Genomic DNA, 24,994 nt, shown 5'->3' with positions numbered 1-24,994 from the left:
TCCATGTTGCATGTTGGGGCCCTCCTAATATGAGCAATGGCCTACCACATAAGTGGGATAGCGTTTTTTTCTTGATGAGTGGGGGGACATTGAATGTTAGGGATTTTGTGGATGTTAGCAGATTTTGAAAACATCTATCACAGAATTGTGAGGAAAATGTGTGTTTTAAGGCTATTTTTAAGGATTGAAGCATATTTTTGTACTTTCTGGTTCTCCATCGCAAACAACAAGCAGACTTAAACCACCAAAATCATGGAAATTATGCTTGTTCCGGAAAGCTGAGTAGATGGTGTTTCTACACAGCAAATATTTAGAAGAGAAAAAATATGCTTTCTCACACAAATGTCTTCCACCTTTTTCAGAAGAATTCAAACATTTTTATTTATTTTGGCTCTTTTCTTGGTTCCCTCTAGGGGAATCCAAAAATCCTGGGTATCTTGGGTATCCCAGGATGCTTGATGAAATAGGACACACATTTAGCCTTGATACATTTTGAGTATAACATTATTTGCAGCCTAAGCGTAGAGTGTCCCAAACATCACAAAAGGGATCATCACTGAGGGTGGAAAAGCTTTTACAGCTATGAGGTTAAGTTCAGTTTGAAGGTTTTCCCTTGGGAGTCTGTGTGCATAATGAAAAGTATCATTCACATTGACCATTTAGGGAGAAGGCAGGGACCATGGGAGCCTTGAGGCTACACCAGAGGTCCTCAATTAAAATAAGTGGTTGTCCTGTGTGGAACAGGGTACCCAGTATTAAGGCCAAGCCCCAGGGGATGGGGTTCCCAGGGTGAAAATCGGTTCTGAAGGGGGGACGAGGCCCCTCTTTCATGCTTTCAAATTACATTTTAAGGGTGGGCCCCAGGTGATGGGGTCCACATGGCCAAAATTGGCCCAGAGAACGGGGTGCCAAGCGGACCCCGTCCAGCAATATTAAGAAAATGTGTTTCTTGATCAGGTGGTCAGAGATGCGATCACATAACAGCACTCAGTGCTGCACCCCATATAACTTCACAGTGGAGTCACGGGTCTACCCAAAACAGATTAAAAAAAAATAATTAGATAATGTATTGAATCACACACCTATACAAACAGTCACACATACTTACAGATTAATACATTGACTTATGTACCCACTCACAGAGCCAATGACACACTAATGTAACCATTTACAGATCTATCAGACACTGACACATCCACTCAATAACTAACAAAAACACAAATATGGGGTAGTGTCAAATTCAATGGGGGTTGCGGTGGACACCCACCACAACACCCACTGCCTGTCCCTTTCACGCTAAGTATAGCATGAAAGGGTGCCTTATTTACAAGGCAGTGTTAAGCCACGTTATTTGGCTTGTTGCTGCCTTGTAAATAATTTGAAGCCCCTATCACCACCACAACATCAGAAAAAGTGAATTTGTGGTGGTGATAGGGGCTTGTAAATATGCCCCCAAGTAACAAACCCACTCAAACACTGATCCACACAGACATCGTGGCATTCTTTCACAGACCCACTGAGTTATGAATATAGCCAGCCCGAGACCCACTCAGGTACTAATGCACCCACTTTGACTATGATACACTTCCTGACATACCTGCTTAGATATTTATGCACCGAACACAGATCCACTCATACACTGATGCATCCCCCTCATAGACTCAGACAGACACTGATGCACCCTCTCACAGACTCTCACAGACCCTCTCAAACACTAACATACCCAGTTACTGACTGATAGAGACACATACAAATGCTCTCAGAGATTCACTTACATAGTAACACACCCACTAACATACCCACTCAGACACTGAAATGGTCACTCATTGACCAAACAGACAGTGATGCATCCACTTAGAGATCTAGTAAAACAGTGACACACCTAGTCACAGAGTTAGTGAGACAGTGAATCACTCACATACAAACCTATTTAGACAATGGCTCACCCACTCACAGGGCTACTTGGATATTGAGGTACTCACTCACATTCCCAATCATACACTAATGCACCCATTCGCAGACCCATTCAATTACTGACATGGCCAGTCACTGACTCAGTGAGGCACTGTTGCAGCTCTAGAATTCCATTTAGACACTAACATAGCTAGTCAAAGACCAATTCAAAGTGTGATGAATTCTGTCACAGACCAACTCAGACACTTGTGAAACTTAACACAGAGCTACTCAGAGTAAAGTACACACTTACATTCACATTTACAGAGTTAGAAAACATTTTAATATGAAGAGACCTAAAGTTATAGTAACATGTGTGAAATGTGTTGATCTTGTGCATTGAGTTCCTGCTTTTTCTTTGTGGACACGCGATGGGTTCAGAAAATAATTTGGAGGAATATAGTATTTAAAAAAATATGCTTTTCAGTTTTGGGTTAATGGGTGGCTCTGAGAAGAGACTTTGTGTTCATTATGACTTTGTTGCAGCTACATGTAAGAGCGGATGCACAGTTTTAGGTTGCTGAGAAACACTCTGTTTCCTTCATCTGTGAAGTGAATTCCATCATTTAAACACATTTAGTACATGTCAAAACACAGGTTGTTGTAGACAGAGCTAGATACTAGTTTCCAATCCTACCCCAGTCAGTATGCTTAGCTCATTGCTACCACATTGCACAATCATGAGGTCAGGCGGTTGGAACTTCAAAAACGTATTAACCAAAGGCACCAATTGGTGCCACTTTCATCCTCTCTGCAAACCATGTAATATCCACATTGTCATTACCTCTGTCTTGAGCGTTCTTTTTGCCCCATGAGACATAGCTGTGACCTACACTCCATACTTTAAGCATTTTGGCGGCAGGTGTGCTAGGAATCAGAAGCTGTCTGTAGCTGAATATGACAGTTAGTATAATGAAAGGTATTTAATGCGGTTTAAGAAAAGGTGAAAAGTCATTGGGTGTTCATAGACATTGCTTACCTAAAAATAGGTTGCATCTTAAATTGTCAAATAAGTACCTTTGTAATTGATTGTGGAGAAAACATTGAAGTGTACAATACACTGTATAAGGTAACATTTTGAAGCAGTCAACCAAACCTTCTTTTGTTGATTTGGAAGCTAGTGTGCGGCATGTTAAAATATAGTAAACTTTTGATGCACTGATACAGTTGAATGTTACTATGAAAATTAAGGTGAAGCAGTGTGGGGGAAGGGTTTCCAAGTAAAGTGTGCTTTCAAAGTATAAAATGGTGTATAATATATATAGCATATGTTTGGAAAACAATTTTTTCCAGATTAGTAGGATGTAAAAAGGTGACATGGTGGGTATTACAAATAGTAGTGTTATTGGAAATGGGTTTTTGAAATCCCCATTGATTTGCGACTCCATCATGACGTTGCAATGGGGTTGACACTGGGCGCTGCAGCAAAGTCACTACTCCAGCACGTTACCCCACCAAATTGTGTTTTCCATAGAACAGAGTAGTAAAGGGTTAATATAAGTATCCAATAGAATCAATCAATCAATCAATACATTTATAGAGCGCACTACTCACCCGTAGGGTCTCAAGGCGCTAGGAGGGGGGGTGCCTTTACTGCTCGAACAGCCAGGTCTTAAGCCTCTTCCTGAAGGTGAGGTGGTCCTGGGTCAGGCGCAGGTCGGTCGGGAGGGAGTTCCAGGTCTTGGCGGCCAGGTAGGAGAAGGACCTTCCTCCTGTTGTCGCTCTTCGGATGCGGGGGACGGCGGCGAGGGCGTGGCTGGTTGATCTGAGGTGGCGCTTGGGAGCGTAGAAGTTGATTCGGTTGTTGAGGTAGCTCGGGCCTTGGTCGTGTAGGGCTTTGTGTGTGTGGGTGAGGAGGCGGAAGGTGATTCTTTTGTTGACGGGGAGCCAGTGCAGGTCTCTCAGGTGCCCGGAGATGTGGCTGTTTCGTGGGATGTCGAGGATGAGTCTGGCTGAGGCGTTCTGGATCCGCTGGAGTCTCTTCTGGAGCTTGGCAGTGGTTCCGGCGTAGAGGGCGTTGCCGTAGTCCAGTCGGCTGGTGACGAGGGCCTGGGTGACAGTCTTCCTGGTCTCGGTGGGGATCCACCAGAAGATCTTCCGTAGCATGCGCAGGATGTTGAAGCATGACGAGGAGACGGCGTTGACTTGTCTGGTCATGGAGAGGGAGGAGTCTAGGATGAAGCCCAGGTTGCGTGCGTGGTCCGTCGGTTTGGGTGCGGTGCCCAGGGCGGGGGGCCACCAGGAGTCGTCCCAGGCAGAGGGCGAGGAGCCCAGGATGAGGACCTCCGTCTTGTCTGAGTTCAGTTTCAGGCGGCTGGTCGTCATCCACTCGGCTACATCTCTCATCCCTTCGTGCAGGTTGGCTCTGGCGGCGGTGGGGTCGTTGGTCAGGGAGAGGATCAGTTGGGTGTCGTTGGCGTAGGAGATTATGTTGAGGTTGTGTTGGCGTGCCATGGCCGCGAGGGGGCTCATGTAGACGTTGAGGAGGGTGGGACTCAACGAGGATCCTTGAGGGACGCCGCAGATGACCTCGGTGGCCTCTGACTTGTACGGTGGTAGGCGGACTCTGTGTGTTCTTCCGTCGAGGAAGGAGGTGATCCATTCCAGTGCCTTCTCCTGGATTCCGATGTTGCCAAGGCGCTGCACTAGGGTGCGGTGGCAGACAGTGTCGAATGCCGCGGAGAGGTCCAGGAGGATGAGGGCCGCTGTTTCTCCGTTGTCCATCAGGGTTCGGATGTCATCGGTGACAGCGATGAGGGCGGTCTCGGTGCTGTGGTTGGCTCGGAAGCCAGACTGTGAGGGGTCGAGGGATCCATTTGTCTCGAGGAAGGTGGCCAGCTGTTTGTTGACGGTCTTTTCGATGACTTTGGCCGGGAACGGGAGGAGCAAGATGGGACGGTAATTCTTGAGTTCGGTGGGGTCCGCTGTAGGTTTCTTGAGTAGAGCGCTGAGTTCGGCGTGCTTCCAGCTCTCAGGGAAGGTGGCGTTGTCGAAGGAGGGGTTGATAATGTCCCGTGAATATTTTGATTTGCTAGATCCATTCATTTCTGTGAGAAAAAGAGGGAAATTTGCCATTACTGGTTCTTCTTTGTTGAGAGTGGTATGTCATATTTACTGCATGAAAAAAACAATTATATAAGAATATCTGATGATTTTAGAATCAACAGTGGAATTTCACAGTTAAGGTACAAGTATAGAAGGAGTGTGAAGTATTGTAGAAACATGTTTAATTGGCTTTACTTACTTGATATCTGATGTTTATACAATTTGGGCAGAAGTTGCCATTTTATTTTGGATAAGGCGTGGCCCTGTAACCTCTATGTGTGTAACAAAACTGGTAGATAAATCCGAGATTTGAAACATGTATGTTACTAAGTTTATTAACCAGTATAGTAGTACATATGACTGTTCTCAAATGTCCACTGCATTTAGGCAATAGCAATGTATATGCTTAAAACTGAATATGTATTTTTTTACGTTTGAATGTCTGATGTGTACCACTTCTCACCCATAACTGTTCAGCGACATGTAGTTTGACACCTGTGGTGCAGGTGATGAGCCTAACTTTAAAACAACATGATCTATAATACCCCACTCATTGACTACTAATAAGACTGGTATGATAGCAGTCAGCCTTTGACTTTGAGTTAGGACTGACAATGGAAGTTGTGTGTTTTGAATTAAATTGGCAGAGAAATGTGAGGTTTACATTTTACCCCATCTGTATTAAGCAGTATTTTAGTACTTATCTCTCTTCAAAGGTACAGTGCAAGTAGGCGCATAATTAGTAATTCACACGTATGGTGTATAGAGTCTATTATACCCCTGACTAAAAATTGAGAGAGGTTGTTCGCCTTTCAGTCTCCGTACCACACATCTGTTTTTTAAACAGGGTTTGTATAACAACTTAAACTCACAGCTTCATAACCTGCTGCCCTGTATGATAACTACAACGTGATCCATGCAGCTTTTTCTACTTACATTTACAGGCCATATGGTCTGAAACACAGGTAGTCTAGTACCCACAGGTTATTTTACATGTATCATCACATTCCCAAAGGGGACTGACATGCTCAGTGAGGTCTCTAGAAAGACACTGAAACTAGAAAGGAGTGGTGTGACAGTAGCTGAACTTTCACTTTGATTGCTGGCACTGGGAGCTCTACCCCTATAATCAAACTAATTGAGAAATATGAGTTTTAAAACATATTGTAGCATATAAATGTGCCAAAAACAAGCAGGGGAAACATTACAAAGGACCCCATTAACTCATTCTACAAGAAAGAAAGGAGTGACTATCGCCTTTCTAATCAACACACAATGTCATGACATTTTCATGGCAGCAACACGGTCTTCAGTCCACATGTACACAAAACACTACCGCATGGGCATTCAAATGAATTAGGAAGCACAAGTAGGACAAAGGTTCTTGCAACATCTATTCACCAACCAACACTCATCTTCAACCCAGCAGCCATAGTAGTATCAAACTGCTACAAAATCTGTGCACAACAATTGAATCCAGAAAAGGATCATGCTGCAAAACGTATAATGTATTGCCTGTAAGCGTAGTTTTGCAGCTTAAAGAATTTTCTGGATTCACTAACAAACCCACCCTCCTCCACCTAAGAAAATGGGAGGAGAGGAAAAAGGTTCTGAAAATGGGAGCTTTCGGAGGAAGCATGAGAACGACAAAATTGAAAACCAAATGGTGGTACGTCAACACCCACCAAAGAGAAATAAAAAGAAAAGAAATAAAACAATTCAGGACTCAACCAGTTTTTAAAATGTAACAGCAGATGGATACATTGCAATGATAGGAACCCTGGAATACAAAGCTAGATTATTGCTTTCTCAACTAGCAAATTGTTACCTATTATTTCTGCAGCCAAAGTTCTAAGAATCATATGTTGCTAAACATACAATGTATTTTATTCTATCATATTCATAAATAGTATTCTCAATATTATTTGGCTAATGAACAAAAGATTTTGATCAATGACTTTAAACTACAAATAGACTATATATTTGATGTTAGTTCTGTACCAGGTATAATAGTAATAAATAATGTTTTAAAATCTACTACATTAAGTGGTATAGTTAATATACATGAAACAAATGATTATGGAATTGTAGTGATTGTAAAGCAGGTAAAATATATAAAGGTGAACTATACATTTTTGTTTTTTTACACAATCCATGTGATATATTTTTTCCCCAATGTTTAATGATGATGCTACATTTTAACCACCATGTATCGTAAACTTACATAAAAGCTGAAAACAGTGATGTGGCTAGTTGGCAACAAAAAAAAAATCAAGCACCTCTGTGGCTGTATATAGTTGGATATTTTAGGTGCAATTAACCAAAAGTAAATTGGAGTTTTTAAATGCTTTACACACTTGTCTTCTTGATTAAGTCTCTCACAGCTACGCTACCAAGGGTTGAGCAAGGATTAGTTTGTTGAGAACTTGACTAGACCTAGATTGTGGTGTTATCACTAATGTGTAGGTAACTACCTGCACCTACTGGTAAGCCACCTTCCAACACTCTGGGCCTTTCTTTGCAAAATATCAACTACACACTGGAAGCCAGAATTCTCACTCATCTCTGTAGATATTATATCTTTGTACATATTCATCAGACGCGAAGATGAATGATGGCCAGTGAGTATGCTTTGAGGGCACACATTAACTAGTATTTACATCATAGCAGAATGGTGTTAAAGTTGAATAAATAGGGCCTATCAGCAAATATTTTTTTCTTTTTTTGCGGGAGAATGTTTACCTCAATGTGCACCTTATTTGCCCTCAGCTACACAAACTTGGGCTGGTGGGAAGACACGGTGGTCTGGAGCAATTCCTTGGCTGCATACATGCATACACCCAGATATGATTCATTCATACTTGAAGGTGTAAATTTTGTAACAAAATGTTGTCGGAGTGAACCGAATTTGCAATTCAGCAGTACTATGAGTAGATCAGAGATTACATTTCTGGATGTGAAATTAATGATTTTGGATGGTAATGCACAAACCACAATATTTACAATGGTTACTGCAAGGAATAGTATGATGAATATTAAGACTTTTTACAATAAGAAAAGGTTCCCCCCTAAGTGCTTTCAGGTCCAAGAGGAGGGGGAAACAGCAAACATTAAAGGAGAGACCTATATTTCTTTATAATCTGGCCTCTCAGTGCTGATTACCAGCAACCAACCCAGTCTCAGTGACATACAACAGCATTCATTCAAAAATATATTTTTTATTGTTTATTTTTTCAGCTAAAAATATTTTTTACTTTGTTTGTAATGTTACTGCCATTCATTATTAATCAACAAATATTTTCCAGCATTTTTTACACATACAGGAAGAAAGGAAAACATTCAGGACCCTCTTGAATGAAAAGGAACAAGTCTGTGAATGTTTTGAAGCATGCATAGAAGATGTGAGAGAAATTGAACAGGGACATTTTCAGTTTCGGAATTCTTAGATCATTGCCTTGTTGTGCAATTGATTGTTTGCCTAAAACACTGGGACAGATAATTAATACTGCAAAAGTTGGATGAATGTGTATATAATTGAACTGGACACTCCAGAACCCAAAGGTTTAAACATGAGTGAAGAGTTTGCATCACATCTTGGTGACTGAATTCAGAAGATTGTGCCTTTCTCAACAGCATATTCAATTAGTTGTTTTTAATATGTATTATTTTGTTTTATCTCTGAGGTGGTGGGTGGAGCTTTATTTCCAGACATCTTTCTTTGTCCAAAACCTTAAGGATATCTTGCAACTTTCATCTTTCATTCTTTGCATTTTTATGAAAGAGATATTTGCAAACCTCGAAGAGTTCCCGCTGTGCAAAGCACTAATTGCTGTTGGTGTAGCTTAGCCAAAAGTATTTTTTTTATGAAAAAAGTCAATTCCTATTTTATTTTTTAAATTCGTGGGCAGTTCTGAAAGCATTTACTTTAGTGTTCCTTTTGGAATAATGTAATCAATTATTTCAGTGTTTTGAAACGTCAACCACTCCAAGAGCCTTGCGTAAAAAGGCAGCATTTTAGTTTTGAAAGGTTTATTTTCCAAATATCTGTATTAACTTACGGGAGTCCATCAGGGGCTATTTTTTTCTGTGTATTCCTGCCTCTCCTAGTTAATTCATCCAGTCACTTCACAGCACTGGAAATGAGAGCAGCTCCATTTGCATCAGTCAAATCAGAATCCTAACCTGCTGCACCTTCATGTGTGTCTGAGCGTAGTCTGGTCAGGAGAGGCAGAACCTTAGACCCAATCTCTGAATAGAGGAGAAAACACAGAGTGGAATTGTATCCTTCAAGACAAAGAAATTATGTCACCTGATGATACAGTCAATTTTATCTTTACTGTGATTGCGTTAGTGTCTGGACTGATGGGGAATATGTTCATCCTGTCTGTGAATTTCATTGGATGGATCAAACGAAGAAGTGATCTCAGCTCCTGTGACCTTATAATCTGCAGCCTGGCACTCTCCAACCTCAGTCATGTGGGATTATACTTTGCAATAAGTTTCAATTTCTTTCGCTCACTAAAATTAATTAACCAGGAGATGAACATATATCAGATTTATGCCGCAATGTTAAGTATTCGCAGCTGCAGCTTCTGGTTCTGCACCTGGTTCTGTTTGTACTGCTATGTGAAGATTGAGACATTCACACGCCACCTTGTGATTCGACTGGTGAAAATATTTCTTCAGAGAGTGCCTTGGCTGCTTGTGGCATCTGTATTGGTTTCCTTGGCTATAAGTCTCCTCTCGGCCTTCAATTATGAGACCCAGCCTGGAAACCATATTCTGTCTTATAATTCTAGTGTGACCAATTTAAATATTTCGTACAATGGTTCCCTGACCATCCTGAGTGCTCTGCAGAATTGTGATATAATGAACAACTTCTACTTCAACTATATACAGTCTGTTTTTTCAGTATTCCTCTCTGTGGGAGTAGCAATCCTCATCATGCTCTGCAGACACATGAAGCATATGAGACAAAATGCAGACGGCTTCAGGAGCCCAAGTATGAAGCCTCACCTTGGTGCAGTGAAAACAATCACCTTCCTTCTCCTTCTCTACTCTACATACTACGTGGTTCAGTTCATCGTGTTTCGTCATTATCCACTGAAGGGCCTTGAGATGTTGTATACCTTTGTGGATTCTTACTTTCCGATCCTGAACTCAATAATCCTAATTCAAGGGATCGCCAAACTGTGGAAGACACTGACTGAGATCTTTCATCTTGCTTTCTGCTGTGGAAAAGAGACAGCTTAGAGGTCTCCCTATTTTTTTCACAAGTATATTTATTGTCTGTCGTACAATATAAAGTTTCTTTGGTGTTCATAGGTACAGGTAGATGTCAAATCAAAAATGAAAAAACAATACATGCAGTATGCTATGATTCATAGAATGAAATCGCAGCACCGAATGTTGGTGCAGTTTGTATGGAAATTAATTTGGAAACAATTACAGTGAAGTTCTGTGTTCGTGAAAATAGGTCCAGTATGTTGGAGGAGCATGACAGGTGTCACACTAGGAGTCGCAGGGGGGAGAAATGTTTTAAATCTTGCCTTCAGCTGGCTGATTCGTGCTTCACACTCCTAGCAGTTTCAAAATGTACCCTGCCCCCGAGAAGAGTAAATGAATGAATGAATGAAACTGGTTTTTATAGAGCGCAGCGTTCACTCCAAGGAGCATCTTGGCGCTGTTGGACAGAGACCGAAGGAAAGACAGGGAGGGAAGAGGTGCAGAAAAGAGGAGGACTGAAAAAAGGATCAGATTAGTGCTAAGCTTTCCTGATCTGAGGTGCTAAAGATCCAAGTTTTAATAGCTTTCTAAACATGGGATCGTTGTTGGTGTGTCTCAGTTGGGTGGGCAGGTGATTCCAAGCTTTTGCTCCCAGTGTGGCCAGGGTTTTCCCTCCTTGGGTTTTCATTTTAAAGTGGGGGTTGGTGAGCAAGTTCTCAATGGAAGACCGCAGGGTTCGTTTTGTTTTGTAAGGTCTAAGATGATTTCTCAGATAGTGTGGCCCGCTTCCAATAGTGGCCTTATAGGTGATGGTTAGGATCTTAAACAAGATCCTTTTATGAATGGGCAGCCAGTGGAGGGTTTTTAGGGCATCGGTCGAGGATGACCGTTTGGGGAGTCCCCAGTACCAGCCTAGCGGTGGCATTTTGGATCACTTGTAGTTGTTTTTTGACCATTTTTTTTGTTCCTGCATATAGACCATTGCCATAATCAAGGCGGGATAAAATCAGGGCCACTGCAACAGTTTTTCTAGCGTGCAGGAGGAGCAGATCAAAGAATTTCCTCAACATTCTTATGATTTGAAAACAAGTACCTGCGACTGTGAGTGCCTGTTTGTGAAAGGAAAGCGAGGGGTTAAATTTAAAACCTACGTTTTGGGCCTAAGTTTTAATGTTATATAATTATACTAGTGCATGACATCTTAAACAATCACAAAACATAATCAAAATATAAAATGGCTTCCCAGAGAAAAGTATCACAAAGTCATATGTCTTGATTGTAGTTGGCAAAAGTTTTTTTATTGAGAATCACTTGTTCTTTTTAAAAAACACCACACAATTGCTTGCTAACGCGTTTCATAACTCTTGGGACTTCTTCAGGGCTTTTTCACTGTCTGTATCTGCTTTTGGTATTAGAAGTAACTTCAAGCCATTTCATTTTCTATGTTACTTTGTTGGTAACCAATATATCAAGATGTAGACTCTCTTATGCTTTCAATTCCATGATTAAAAAATGGAAGTCCCAGAGCTTCTGTTGTGCTTTTTACTAGCAAAAGTCCCTGCGTTGTTATTAGGTCTGTATGTTCAAATATCAATAGTATCCAGTGGGACGGTGTGTTCAAGTATTTTCAATGTGTAATCAATCCAAGTATCGAATCTTCTGTATACACAGGCCCGTCTGGTTACTTCCAAAGTATAGGCCCTCTCTTTTTCGCGCTTCACTATCATTTTCACTTCTTCAGGAAGGCACAGGCTGCCAGAATGCCGTCAAGCTGCTCTTGTGCATGAGGGTAGCTTCAGGATTGGTCTGAACGCCCTCAATTTCAGCTCCAAGACAGACTGTGAGTCTGTGATCCTCTGTCCAAAGAAGCTTCATTGTAGGTTTGGAGAAAGCTTTCACTGGGCATTATGGTTTGGCCTGCCTCAGAAGGGAGTGCACTGCCACTCTCTTGAGTGTCTGTCACTATTAGGCGTTGTTTTATTTATCCTTTCCTGCCCCTTTTGCAGGTGGCGACGCTCGCCCGCTAGGGCGGAGGAGACCCCACTGCTTGTTTTTTTTTTCCATTTGAAGTGATGAAAAATTTAGAATGTAAAATTAAAAAAGCACTTTAATTTGATTGGATATTATTTTCATGTGCACCTACACATTAAAGAAAATACTCCACCTAAAAGTTACATTATCACCCTCCAGTTTCTCATGGTGTTTTCCCCTGCACTTTGGAATCTGATCAATTCATGCAGCTGTAGCTGTATTGGAAGACCATACCTAAAATAATGTATGCCCAAAGAGCTCTGTCACTTGTTGAGTTTACAGGAGATGTCCCAAAAACGCACTTAAGACCCTGGTGATTGTGGTAGCAAAAAACATCGCAAAAGATAATACTTCAAAAAGGCAATAAGGAAGGTGTAACATAAAAACAAAAAGGAATTAAGAAAAGTAAAAAAAAACACCAACGTTGAAAATTGCAGCCTGTATTTAATTGTTAACAAAATGGCATTAATTCTGGGCAACAATATTTACCTTTCATTCCTTGTACGTGTAATGTAAGTTGTGCTCATTTCAAAGTGAATGGCGCAAGTTCAACACATGATACGATGAAGAAAAAAGCAAAACAGTGCCTTTGAAGATGATTCATATCATGAACATTGAGACAACAATCATAAACATGGTAGGAGCAAAAGAAGCCATGAATGTGCATACTTCTACATAGTTTAGACCTTTGTTATTTATTTCATGTCATCATCAGGGTGGGATTGCACATATAACATTAGCTGATACGTATTCTAGAGACACATAAAAGATGAAACACTGAAGTTCCAATGGTCACTTACAGGAACGCAAATCAAGCTCATGTGTCTAAGGATCGATGGTTTAAGAGTAGTGGCCAACTGGTAGTAGCTCACCGAAGGAGCTCCAAGCGCTTGGGATGCCTAAATTAGAATATACCGTTCAACGGCAGGCACCGAACGCAACAGAATATACAAGTGTAACAGGAATAAATCACTCATCTTATGTAGCTAATATTACAAGGATGGGGCCAAATAACGTCGCTTACCCTGACACAGCCTGTGGCGTGGAAGAGTGACTGGCCGCCATCAGCGAGGCTGTGTGACTGTCGTCGAGACGGTCAAGACGGTGGAGCCCATCGCATCGCACCTCCGTCCGCACAGACTCTGGCTCTGCACTGCTGCCGAGGATCACTGATTGCGGTTGAAGATGAATCCGATGGCAGGCTGACCCGGATCGAAGAGGAAAGGGGCCAGCTGGGCGTGAGTTGCACGGGGCAAACCCCGGTGACCCCTGGGCAAGGCTGCGGAATATCTGCGAGGAGGCAGAAGTAAGCCCTGCTACCCCCAGATGAGGTGGCAGGCTGCCTACGACGCGGCAGGAGTGAGCCCTGCCACATCCCAGATGTGACTGCTGGCTATCTTCTTGGCAGTGGGAGCGGGCCCCTGCTATCCCAGAAAGAGACTGCAGGTGATCCTGGATGCAGCGGGAGCGTGTCCCTTTGATCCATGGACAAGGCTGCATACTGTCCTCGACTCGGCAGGCTGGCCCCACAACATCGCGGACCTCACGCTCCGGATCTCATCTCGGACCGAGGAGTCGGGAGCGCCCAGGTGAGACCGCAGGCTGCCTTCGATGAGGCAGGACCTCCCCACAAAGTCGTGAATTTCATGCCCGATCTCCTCACGGACCAAGGCATCAGGGGCCAGGCAGTGAGGAACACTTCTGCTTGGCTCTTCTTGGCTCGGTGAAAGAAGGTGCTACTTAGCCACGTCACCCAGGATCAGCGCACAACAACGCAGAGAGTGTGTATATTTGACTTCTTCGTTTTATGTAAGTTTCTGGAACAATAGAATAAGCTCACAGCGGCCTCGACACCATGGCAACAGAACCCCCGGTCACCAAAGGCTGGCCCTGATGTAGCCCGCAGCTCAACCAGACTGGGCATACAACGACTTTAACTCATTTTACTTTTTTTTAAACTTTTATCTTTATTTATAACTGTGCACTAGCTTGGCTGGTAATATCCTTTGGTCACATATTAACAAAATGGCAGACTGCATAAACAACAAGTGCCAGGAGACCACATCCTGCCACTGGTCACTATTTTCCAGAGACTAACAACACTTGTGGAACCTAAGCATAACTACTGAAAAAGGACTAAAAACATCAAAAGAGGAATAATAAGTGAAACAAGACTACTCCAGGTTATTCATAGTCCATATAAAAAGACATAGGACTGCATAGATGCATATGAGGTTCTTTTCCAAAGGAGGCAGCCATGGTAGAATGACTCCACTACAAGGGTACAACACATAATCTATCACCAACGACCTCTCTACCTACATATTGCAGGTTAGAATCTCTCTGTAAACTTTGTTCAATGTAATCTATCTTCATGCCACTTTGTCCTTTACCTAGCTTTCCCCACATCCTACCCTGCACTTGACGCCCATCGTGCAATCACTAGTGTTCTAGAACCAACCCACTCTACCCACCTAGACCAAATCTAGCCACCACCACAGCTGTTACTTTCCCCTCCCATAGCCACCCACCTCCCCAAGCCCATCACAACGCTCAGCACGGACCCCTATACGAGCCCCATACACACTTTGCATCCATTAACGTCTAATCAACTATGCCATATCATGGAGCTCACAGGCACACATACCTACACCATCATTTACCCCCCAACCTCTCAAGAAAATCAGCCAAATGTTTTAACCATAATTTTAAAAGACTTCACCCTGAAACACCCATAGCTGATCCCTATTTCTCAATACACATCGGGCACACAACCACTGATATCATTTTCCATACGAAATGAAGAGCGCAACGGTGGAAAGCATTCCTAACCTTATTTGTGATCTCCTCCACTAGGAAAACTACACATGGCTTAGTTATTTACATCTCCCCCTCCCAGCTCTTCCAAGCAACAGCAACCATCACCATCTACAATAATGTAACCATCCTCATGCAATCCACTGACCGTAGTTTAAACCTCCTGGATAACATCTTCCCCTTTATTAAAGAACACGTGTAGAAACCCCAAACTGCCAACCAGGCTATTCCCACCACCAGTACACAATATTCCCCATCATATATCGATTCTGACAGCCTTGCCTTGCCCCAGTACTATTCCAACCATTACTTCCATCTGAATCATACGCTACTTCCACCCAGACTACCTTCTACACCAACACGCATCACATCACTTAATCAAACACTCCCCCCAACCATGTTCCTCTATCACACCGACCATTATGCAAATTGGATACACAGGTCACTACCACGCCACCTGACCCACACATAATACACCTACCCAGCAAAACTGCAGCAGCATAAGCACCCCCAACAGATAATGAATCTCCCTTATATACATCACAGCTGCCCCTGTCAACATCATTCTCTCCATAACCAACACTCCAGCTACTCCCTCCTAGCTACACATTGATACTCCTAGAACGTACATCCCCCATTCCAGCCCGGCACCTCCAGTTCAGATGTTAGAACATAATAGGACACTCCAGTACCACATTGAAGACATGCCGCCCTCTGAGCACACATTGGACTCAAGTATACTTCCCACACCCACATCCCAGCAATCCACTTCCACAGCTTAACCATCCACACCCACAACTCATCCATCCACACCTGCAACACCCCTTCCTACTCTACTCATACCTGCACCAGACCACAAACCCGACCAGACCACAACGCACCCATCAACTTCCATAACACAGCATCCAACCCTACTCATAACCACACCAGACCCCAGACGTGATGAGATCATGATCTCATTACATCAAATCAAAGAAGAACTCTAAGCATTTAATGAGCTGATATCGAACCAACCATGGTTCACTGGCGCTACAAGACAGCCCAAAGCTAGTGGACTCCTGAACCACCCTTAATAAATCCACCCGCCCAATCTGCAGCACCAATCCGCTTTCAGAGAGTGATCTACTTTCTCTACTTCACTCATATGAACACGCCCTCATGAACCCTCTCAATCCCACTTCAATGACTATCCCAACTATCCCCCCAACTCACACAGGACCACTAAACACAACACTAGAGGCGTCATTGACAACAACCTAAGAAGGAACCAACCTCATCCCTCATTACGCCCCATCTCAAAATGCCTACTCTTAAATTGTAGATCGGCCTCTAGACACGCAGCAGACATAACTGAATTCATTCTCAAAGAAGAACAGGACCTGATATTGCTATCCAAAACCTGGCTAAAGGATTCCTCCTCATCAATCATTGACATATTAGTACCCCCTAACTACGACATCAACAGACTGGACAGAACTGATAAGACAGGGGGAGGCATCGCCTGTATACACCATAGCAATATCTCAGTAAACAGATCCGTATCACCTGTATTCCCTTCTTGCGAATACATATGCCTCGACATCGCCAGTAATGACAAACCATTATGCTCTTTACACACCGTATATCATCCGCCAGGTGCAAACCTCACCTTCACCGAACACTTCATGGACATGATATCAACAAACACTGGGCGCCAAAATATCCAAATATTCCTTGGCAACTTCAATCTCCATTGGGACGACCACAAGGATGCAGTGGTCAATTCTCTCAAAAATTTCCTAGACGACCTAGACCTCACCCAAATCTGCAACAGCCTTACACACGATAAAGTTTCAATCCTCGATATAATTATCTCTAAAAGAGATTCCATTGAGCTAGAGTCGATCCAACCCTGTGACTGGTCAGACCATCATATCATTACCTTCTTTATCAATGAAATAGTGAAATTGAATTCGGTTCAATCCACAAGACCTAAAGTATGGAAAAGAAACCTGAAAAATATCAACCCTAACATTTTACTATCGTCCAGTTACAACCTACTTCTGCCCCTTGAAAGGTCTTCCAAAGTCCCTGATCTTACCAATCACTACCGCAATTCCATGACCACAATAATAAATGAGGTAGCCCCCCTTCAACTAAAGAGAGCCTCCATGAAAGACTCTAAGCCATGGTACAATGGAATACTCAACAGAGAGAGACGATCTCTCAGATCTTCTGAACACACTTGGAGATCAGTTCCATGCGCCAAGATTCTAGGGAAAAAGAGAAACGCATACTACAGAAAGATCAAGCGCACTAAAGCAGACTTCTTCAGCCACCAAAACTCTTTCAACTAATCAAAACCCAATCTAAGGATGCACCTTAACGTCCAGAACACATAGCGTGCCCCCAACCCAACTCTGAAGAATTTTCTACCTTCTTCACTCTGAAGACAGACAATATCAAGTGAGACCTCCTCAATGATCTAATCTTACACTCGGGACCGCACACAAAAAACCTCCCCAGCAATTCCAATTGCACCATACCATATCCCAACAAAGCTTAACCTAAAAAATGATGCTGATTGGTCATCCTTTGCACAAACTCTGAAAAGGGAAACAATACAATGACATACTCACACATATTATATTTACCTACAATGGTGTGAAATCTAACCCTGGCCACGGGCTTGAATAAAGGACAGGTACGGAACAAATTGGATCAGGACAGGACCCACGCAGGTCAGGACCGGTACCCTCAGCTAAAGTGCAACACCAGCATCACACCCCTCTCTGCGGCTAACAGTCAGACCCCAAAAGGGTTATCGAATTTCCTCCCTCAGAACCCCGATTGGGTTCTCAATTCTTCTCCCTCAGAACCCCGATTGGATTATCGATTCTTCTGACAGAGTACTCTGCCAGCACCTCTGCTCTCGAATGCCTATTGAGTGCGTTGGGTCAGTGACAGGTCAGCTATTCGGACAAGTTGGACAAACTAACTAGCTAAGCCTACCTTAGATATACCATTTTCCAGGGCAATATACCACCCCCCAATTTAGAAAATGTGTATGTTCCCTCAATTTGATTGGTCAAAAAGCAAGGAGGTTATCACACCATACCAGTTATGAGATCATTTCATTCAAATATTTAAATCAATGTTCCCTCCCATAATTTTATTTTCCCATGCACTTTTATTCCACCGGAGAATGGATGTTTAAATAACAAATGCATTGTATATAATTTGTACAGTTGAGCTTCCTTTCGAGAGGTTGAAGGGTGAGGTTTTTATGGTTTACACAGGCAAATCTGTTACTGGCACCAGTTCAATGCCATGAGTTGAGGACTCTTGAGCTCTTCTGCACAGATGCAGCCTTTTTTCAGTATGGAGCACAGCAAGGTAACATCAGGCCCAAATACGAACTAGTAGCAAAGTTAAAGAGAAACAATTTTAGAACAAGGATTAAATGAATGCACTGTATATCACTTATTTCTACTCTATATCCATTACTTTATTTTAACTATAGCATTAATAATTAGGCAGAACGAACAAGGTTTAGTACAAGCAGCAGCATAAGCAGTAGCATGTGAAACATAGAGCAGCCATCTTTAACAACAGGGTGCAGAAGCAAAGATTTCCCACCAAAGCAGAGAGTACATCATGTAACGCGAGTGTGGCAGATGCATGCGCAGTGAAATTCCCGCATTACAGCGGCCATCCTAATGCATTCGAGTTACGTTATTAAAAGCACATTGACAAGCTTCCCCAGCTTACTAGAAAGGTCGTGTGGAGCAATATTAGTAGGACAAAACATGTTGATTATTACTTTATTTGTTATTTAAGAGAGGGTTGAATCCGAGCAAGTCTCTTTTCATGTGAAACCTTGCTCTATCACCGGTGGCCATAACCTCTCTCCACAACCGATGATGAAGAGGACGAGAAGGAGGAGGAGGGACCTTCAATATCAGAAGGCAGGGTAATTGTGCCTACCAGTCCTGAGCAAAACTACACCTCAAGTGCTAGGGACTGGGTAGAGTCTGCAGACATTGTAGGCGGGTGAAGAAAAGGACACCTCTGGCTGGGGGAGTAGGAGATCTACTGTCCATCTAAATATTCCCAACTTTTTTTTGATGATGTGTCCCCGGAACAGGCCATACAACAATCAGCCCCTACCTGACTCTAGAAGCCCCCATTACGCACGGGCCTACATCTGCAGCCCCTGCTGCAACTGCCCCTCTAAGTGGCTACCAGGAAGACCCTAACCTAGGCTCTGAACCCTAGAGACCACAACTACCATGTTCTACCCAAACCCCTCCCAGTATTTAACTTCTGTGGCTGCATCCCAAGAAGTGATGGAAGCATTTGTGGGTCGGCCGGACATTGTCCTCATGCGTCATGCTACAGACCTGTGATGAGGTGAATGTGATGTTAGAGCAACTTGCAAGATCTATGGACACCCGTACTGCCAGTATAACTTTTTTGGGTGCAGCCATGTTGCCTTTCTTAGCCCAACAACCCTCCCAAACCACCTTCAATCTTTCCCCATACATTGCCCCATACTGTACCCCCATGCTCCTCGTGCTTTCCAGCCCCGGGTGGTGCCTGGTTCTGCACCAGCCAGCCAGGAGCCTGCCTTTGGTCCGGTGGATCTGAACATTATGGAGATTGAGGATGACCAGAAGGACATTTGACTTTTTGGTCTGTCACTTTGTTGTGGACATTTCTTTGCTTTGACCCTTGAACATAGACTGGTTCCCCGACACTTCCTGGCATGTTTTATTTATGTTAACCACCCCATCCAAGTCCCCCAGTCTATTCTGTTTATGGAACATTTTTGCTTTGCTTTCTCCTTTCTAAACAGACTGAATGTTTTTTTTGCAAATCAATTAAATTTGCATAAACTCTTTTGAATCAAACGTTTTCTATCTTGTTAACTTCATTGTGCATATTTTGTTCAAAGTATGGACATATTCCATGGGAAAAGTTATTTGCTCTGTACATGATAGCTTGTTGGAATGATGAGGTTACACTTTTACACAGGTCACTCTCACACATTCATCCTCACATCTCTATGCCATCACAAGGGTAAACAATTGGCCAACAGTACATACTATGCAACTTAGTCTTGACTTGTGAGGACATTTATCTTTTATTTACACATATTAACTCTGTTTTTTTATCTGTAATCAAGAGGGATCATGATTGTGACTTCGCAAAGTTGACGGTGATGATTGCTGTGAGTAAGTGAGTTTGTGTTGTTGCCAAGGGGCAGGTTGTTGTGGTACATTTGCCTATACAGTGGGAAGTTCCTTGACAGGAGCTGATGGTGTCTGTATGGATGGTGGAAGTGAATGGACAGGGGGTGGTGGTGGAGGTGGAGGAGGCGGTGGATGTGCAGCTTGGGTGGATGCCTGTACAGGGGTGGTGGTGGATGTGCAGGTGGGTGGAGCACCTGGACAGGGGATGGGTATGAGGGGGGAGTGCAAGGACATGTGGTGTTGGATGTGTACTCATGCTGTGAGCCTTTGCAGTTTATGGTACAGGTATGTGGGTGTTATGTAGTGAAGGTAGATGTGATGGCTCCGCTCCCTGTGTTGACTTTGAAGGGAGTCTTTGGAAATATTTCAGCGTGCCCTCCATCATCTTTTTGGCCAAGGCATGGTGTCTTACACTCTCTTTACAACAGATGGATATCATATCATTGATCTTCTTGGACCTGTCTTGCCAAGATTTATCCATCCTGTCCAACACCTGGGTCAGTCTGTCCACCACCTGAGGGATTGATGCATATCCTGCAGGGCCTTGGACATGTCTGATAAGGTAGCCTCTATGACACAAATGTCATGCCTCACATCAGCCTGCTGTTGGGAGAAGTCTTCCTCCCACTGGCCACCATGTCCATCAGCTAGCGCCCTTCAGGTGGTACAGCCATGGATAAAAATCCCAGGTCCACCAGCGGGCAGAGGGTTGCAGATGGTAGAATGTAGACAGGAGATTGGTGCCCATGTGATACATGCATCGCACCAGGGGTGGTACCTCCCTCAGGCGATGGAGAGAATGCCTGGGATGAACTGTATTGGGAGGAGTGTGTAGGGGAACCACCACATCTGTCCTGTATGTGAGGACTGTGAGGGAGGGATGTCTGTGTTGGGGGGTGTGAGAGTTGTGGCTAGTTAGTGCTATGCTGAGGACAGGCAATGATAGGTTTTAGATGTTGAGGCACTATGCTGAGTGGGGTGGTGGCCTTACATATTTTGGCCAGAGTACAAATGTTCTGGTTAGGGCATGCAACTCCTCATCCTCTGTGAGAAGGGCTAGATAATGTTCATTATCCTCCAATTCAGCAGCCTCCTCTGGTACTTTCTCCTCCTCTTGTGCAGTAACGGCAGCTAAAATTGCTGCTGCAAGAATAGTGGATTCTCCCCTTCAATTGCCCATGCCCACCACTGGTGGAAGGTCCATTGTCCTCATCACCTGGAAGACAGAGGTTGCAACAGGATAAGTATTTGACCCAAGGGTTGACTCTACTGTACTTTGCATCAATCGATGATGCACATTTGACCTGGTTTGGGTGCACCTACACTTGACCTCTCACTGAGGTGTTGAATGGAGGTGTACAATGCACAAAAAAACTCACCAGCTCCAGACACAGCTCAGTGTTGCTCTGCGATCCTCCTGATGTCTGCTGCTAAGCCGGGCTCCTCATAGGTAGCTGAAGAAGCAGTCTGTGATCCAGCAGATGGAGAGGGAAGTGACACCATACATAATGGTCTGCATGAATAATATGCAAAGAGTTAGAAGTGACACTCACTTAATTGTTAGAGTATTTATGTAACATTTTACACACAAACTACAGATGCTATGCATAAGGGGATTTGGATATTTGGAATGATTTTGGAATCCATGATATGGAAAAAAGTTATTGCACGACAGATGTGAGTGGTATTCCCTGCTGCAGCCAGGATTTCTTGCATGCCCCAGTGAGGTGTTATCTGCAGCACTGATGGTATCTTGCCAGCATCTGTTATGAGACATACATGTCCATATTTTCATGGACCATTGATATGCTATTTCTGGCCAGTGTGTTGCATGTTTACCTACTGAACTTTAAATGTTGGCCCCTACTCACCAGCAGCGCTTGCCAGCAGTTACTTCCACACAGCACCGACATCAATGATATAACACATTAATAGAAACACATGTATGAGAAGGCAACTGATTTTTGAAGGGAGGGAATAATTAAGCTGAATTCTGCAAGAATAGTGGATTCTCCCCTTCAATTGCCCATGCCCACCACTGGTGGAAGGTCCATTGTCCTCATCACCTGGAAGACAGAGGTTGCAACAGGATAAGTATTTGACCCAAGGGTTGACTCTACTGTACTTTGCATCAATCGATGATGCACATTTGACCTGGTTTGGGTGCACCTACACTTGACCTCTCACTGAGGTGTTGAATGGAGGTGTACAATGCACAAAAAAACTCACCAGCTCCAGACACAGCTCAGTGTTGCTCTGCGATCCTCCTGATGTCTGCTGCTAAGCCGGGCTCCTCATAGGTAGCTGAAGAAGCAGTCTGTGATCCAGCAGATGGAGAGGGAAGTGACACCATACATAATGGTCTGCATGAATAATATGCAAAGAGTTAGAAGTGACACTCACTTAATTGTTAGAGTATTTATGTAACATTTTACACACAAACTACAGATGCTATGCATAAGGGGATTTGGATATTTGGAATGATTTTGTAATCCATGATATGGAAAAAAGTTATTGCACGACAGATGTGAGTGGTATTCCCTGCTGCAGCCAGGATTTCTTGCATGCCCCAGTGAGGTGTTATCTGCAGCACTGATGGTATCTTGCCAGCATCTGTTATGAGACATACATGTCCATATTTTCATGGACCATTGATATGCTATTTCTGGCCAGTGTGTTGCATGTTTACCTACTGAACTTTAAATGTTGGCCCCTACTCACCAGCAGCGCTTGCCAGCAGTTACTTCCACACAGCACCGACATCAATGATATAACACATTAATAGAAACACATGTATGAGAAGGCAACTGATTTTTGAAGGGAGGGAATAATTAAGCTGAATTCTGCAAGAATAGTGGATTCTCCCCTTCAATTGCCCATGCCCACCACTGGTGGAAGGTCCATTGTCCTCATCACCTGGAAGACAGAGGTTGCAACAGGATAAGTATTTGACCCAAGGGTTGACTCTACTGTACTTTGCATCAATCGATGATGCACATTTGACCTGGTTTGGGTGCACCTACACTTGACCTCTCACTGAGGTGTTGAATGGAGGTGTACAATGCACAAAAAAACTCACCAGCTCCAGACACAGCTCAGTGTTGCTCTGCGATCCTCCTGATGTCTGCTGCTAAGCCGGGCTCCTCATAGGTAGCTGAAGAAGCAGTCTGTGATCCAGCAGATGGAGAGGGAAGTGACACCATACATAATGGTCTGCATGAATAATATGCAAAGAGTTAGAAGTGACACTCACTTAATTGTTAGAGTATTTATGTAACATTTTACACACAAACTACAGATGCTATGCATAAGGGGATTTGGATATTTGGAATGATTTTGGAATCCATGATATGGAAAAAAGTTATTGCACGACAGATGTGAGTGGTATTCACTGCTGCAGCCAGGATTTCTTGCATGCCCCAGTGAGGTGTTATCTGCAGCACTGATGGTATCTTGCCAGCATCTGTTATGAGACATACATGTCCATATTTTCATGGACCATTGATATGCTATTTCTGGCCAGTGTGTTGCATGTTTACCTACTGAACTTTAAATGTTGGCCCCTACTCACCAGCAGCGCTTGCCAGCAGTTACTTCCACACAGCACCGACATCAATGATATAACACATTAATAGAAACACATGTATGAGAAGGCAACTGATTTTTGAAGGGAGGGAATAATTAAGCTGAATTCTCCTGCCCACCTTTAGTTACACCCTCATTGTTAGGGCCAACATGCCTCATGAGTATGAGGTTGTCTGTTGACAAATTAAATCAGTGTACATCATCATGCAGACCACTTTCAGATTTGCACATCAGATGATATCATTGGATTGTAGAGTTATTATGTGAGATGTCTAATAGTCAGGTACATTTTGTGGCACATTTGTGCTTCCCTCACCATGAAGTCACAACACCCATTTAGAACTGAGAGATCGCACATTTGTTATAAGTTTGTGTGTCCTCTATTCCGATTATACATGTACGACATCATGGTAGAACTTAGATGTCAATGGATTATGTCTTGTCCAGCACACATCTGAACGTCATATATTGTCCTGTTACTCATATATAGGAGAATGAAAGGAGAGGAGGCAAGCTGATATACATATTGTGAGAAAGTGCAACAGCTTGAATCTTTGCTGCCTACACTGTATTTGTGTTGTGCAGTTTAGCTACATGATATATGTTTCTCACTTCCTCTATATCCACCTTAGCAGCCCATAAACCCATCCCAAAACAACAGAACCTAACTGTTGCTGTAATAAATGTAATGGGAAAAAAATTCACAAAGGTAAACTGAAAAAAAAATTCTAACTGTACAAATGTTGGTATGTACAAAGGGCATTTACTACTCCTAAATGTCCTTTATGAATACCGAAAGTCGTAAAATTATACTTTTGGCTCAGTTTACCATTGTGAATCATGTCCAATATGTCTATCTGTTGTCTGCTGACAATGTAGGCTTTTGGATCCTCTCCTGACCAGTTTTACTTACCAGTTTATTAGAGTTGTACGCAGGGCCAGACTGGCTACCGGGCAGATTGGAATGCTGCTGAGCGGCTGCCTGATTTTATTGCCGTGGGGGCTGATTTCGTCCATGGAGACCTGCGTGTGCTTTGGAATACTGAAAGCAAAACAAATTTCATTTAGCTCACGCAGGTCCCCATTAACGAAATCAGCCCCCA

At 43.2% G+C, this 24,994-nt stretch overlaps 1 protein-coding gene across 1 annotated transcript; it reads left to right on the top strand.

Annotated features, from left to right (window-relative positions):
* The first annotated feature begins 9,300 nt into the window (after positions 1-9,300).
* LOC144769863 (taste receptor type 2 member 39-like) lies at positions 9,301-10,251 on the top strand. Its single transcript, XM_078654050.1, has one exon. The coding sequence runs from the start codon at positions 9,301-9,303 to the stop codon at positions 10,249-10,251; it is 951 nt and encodes a 316-aa protein (XP_078510176.1).
* Positions 10,252-24,994: the final 14,743 nt, after the last annotated feature.

Source organism: Lissotriton helveticus, chromosome 7 (assembly GCF_964261635.1).
Source record: "Lissotriton helveticus chromosome 7, aLisHel1.1, whole genome shotgun sequence".
NCBI classification, from domain to species: domain Eukaryota; kingdom Metazoa; phylum Chordata; class Amphibia; order Caudata; family Salamandridae; genus Lissotriton; species Lissotriton helveticus.
The sequence above is the reverse complement of the archived record's forward strand: the minus strand, read 5'-3'. Positions and strand labels throughout refer to the sequence as shown.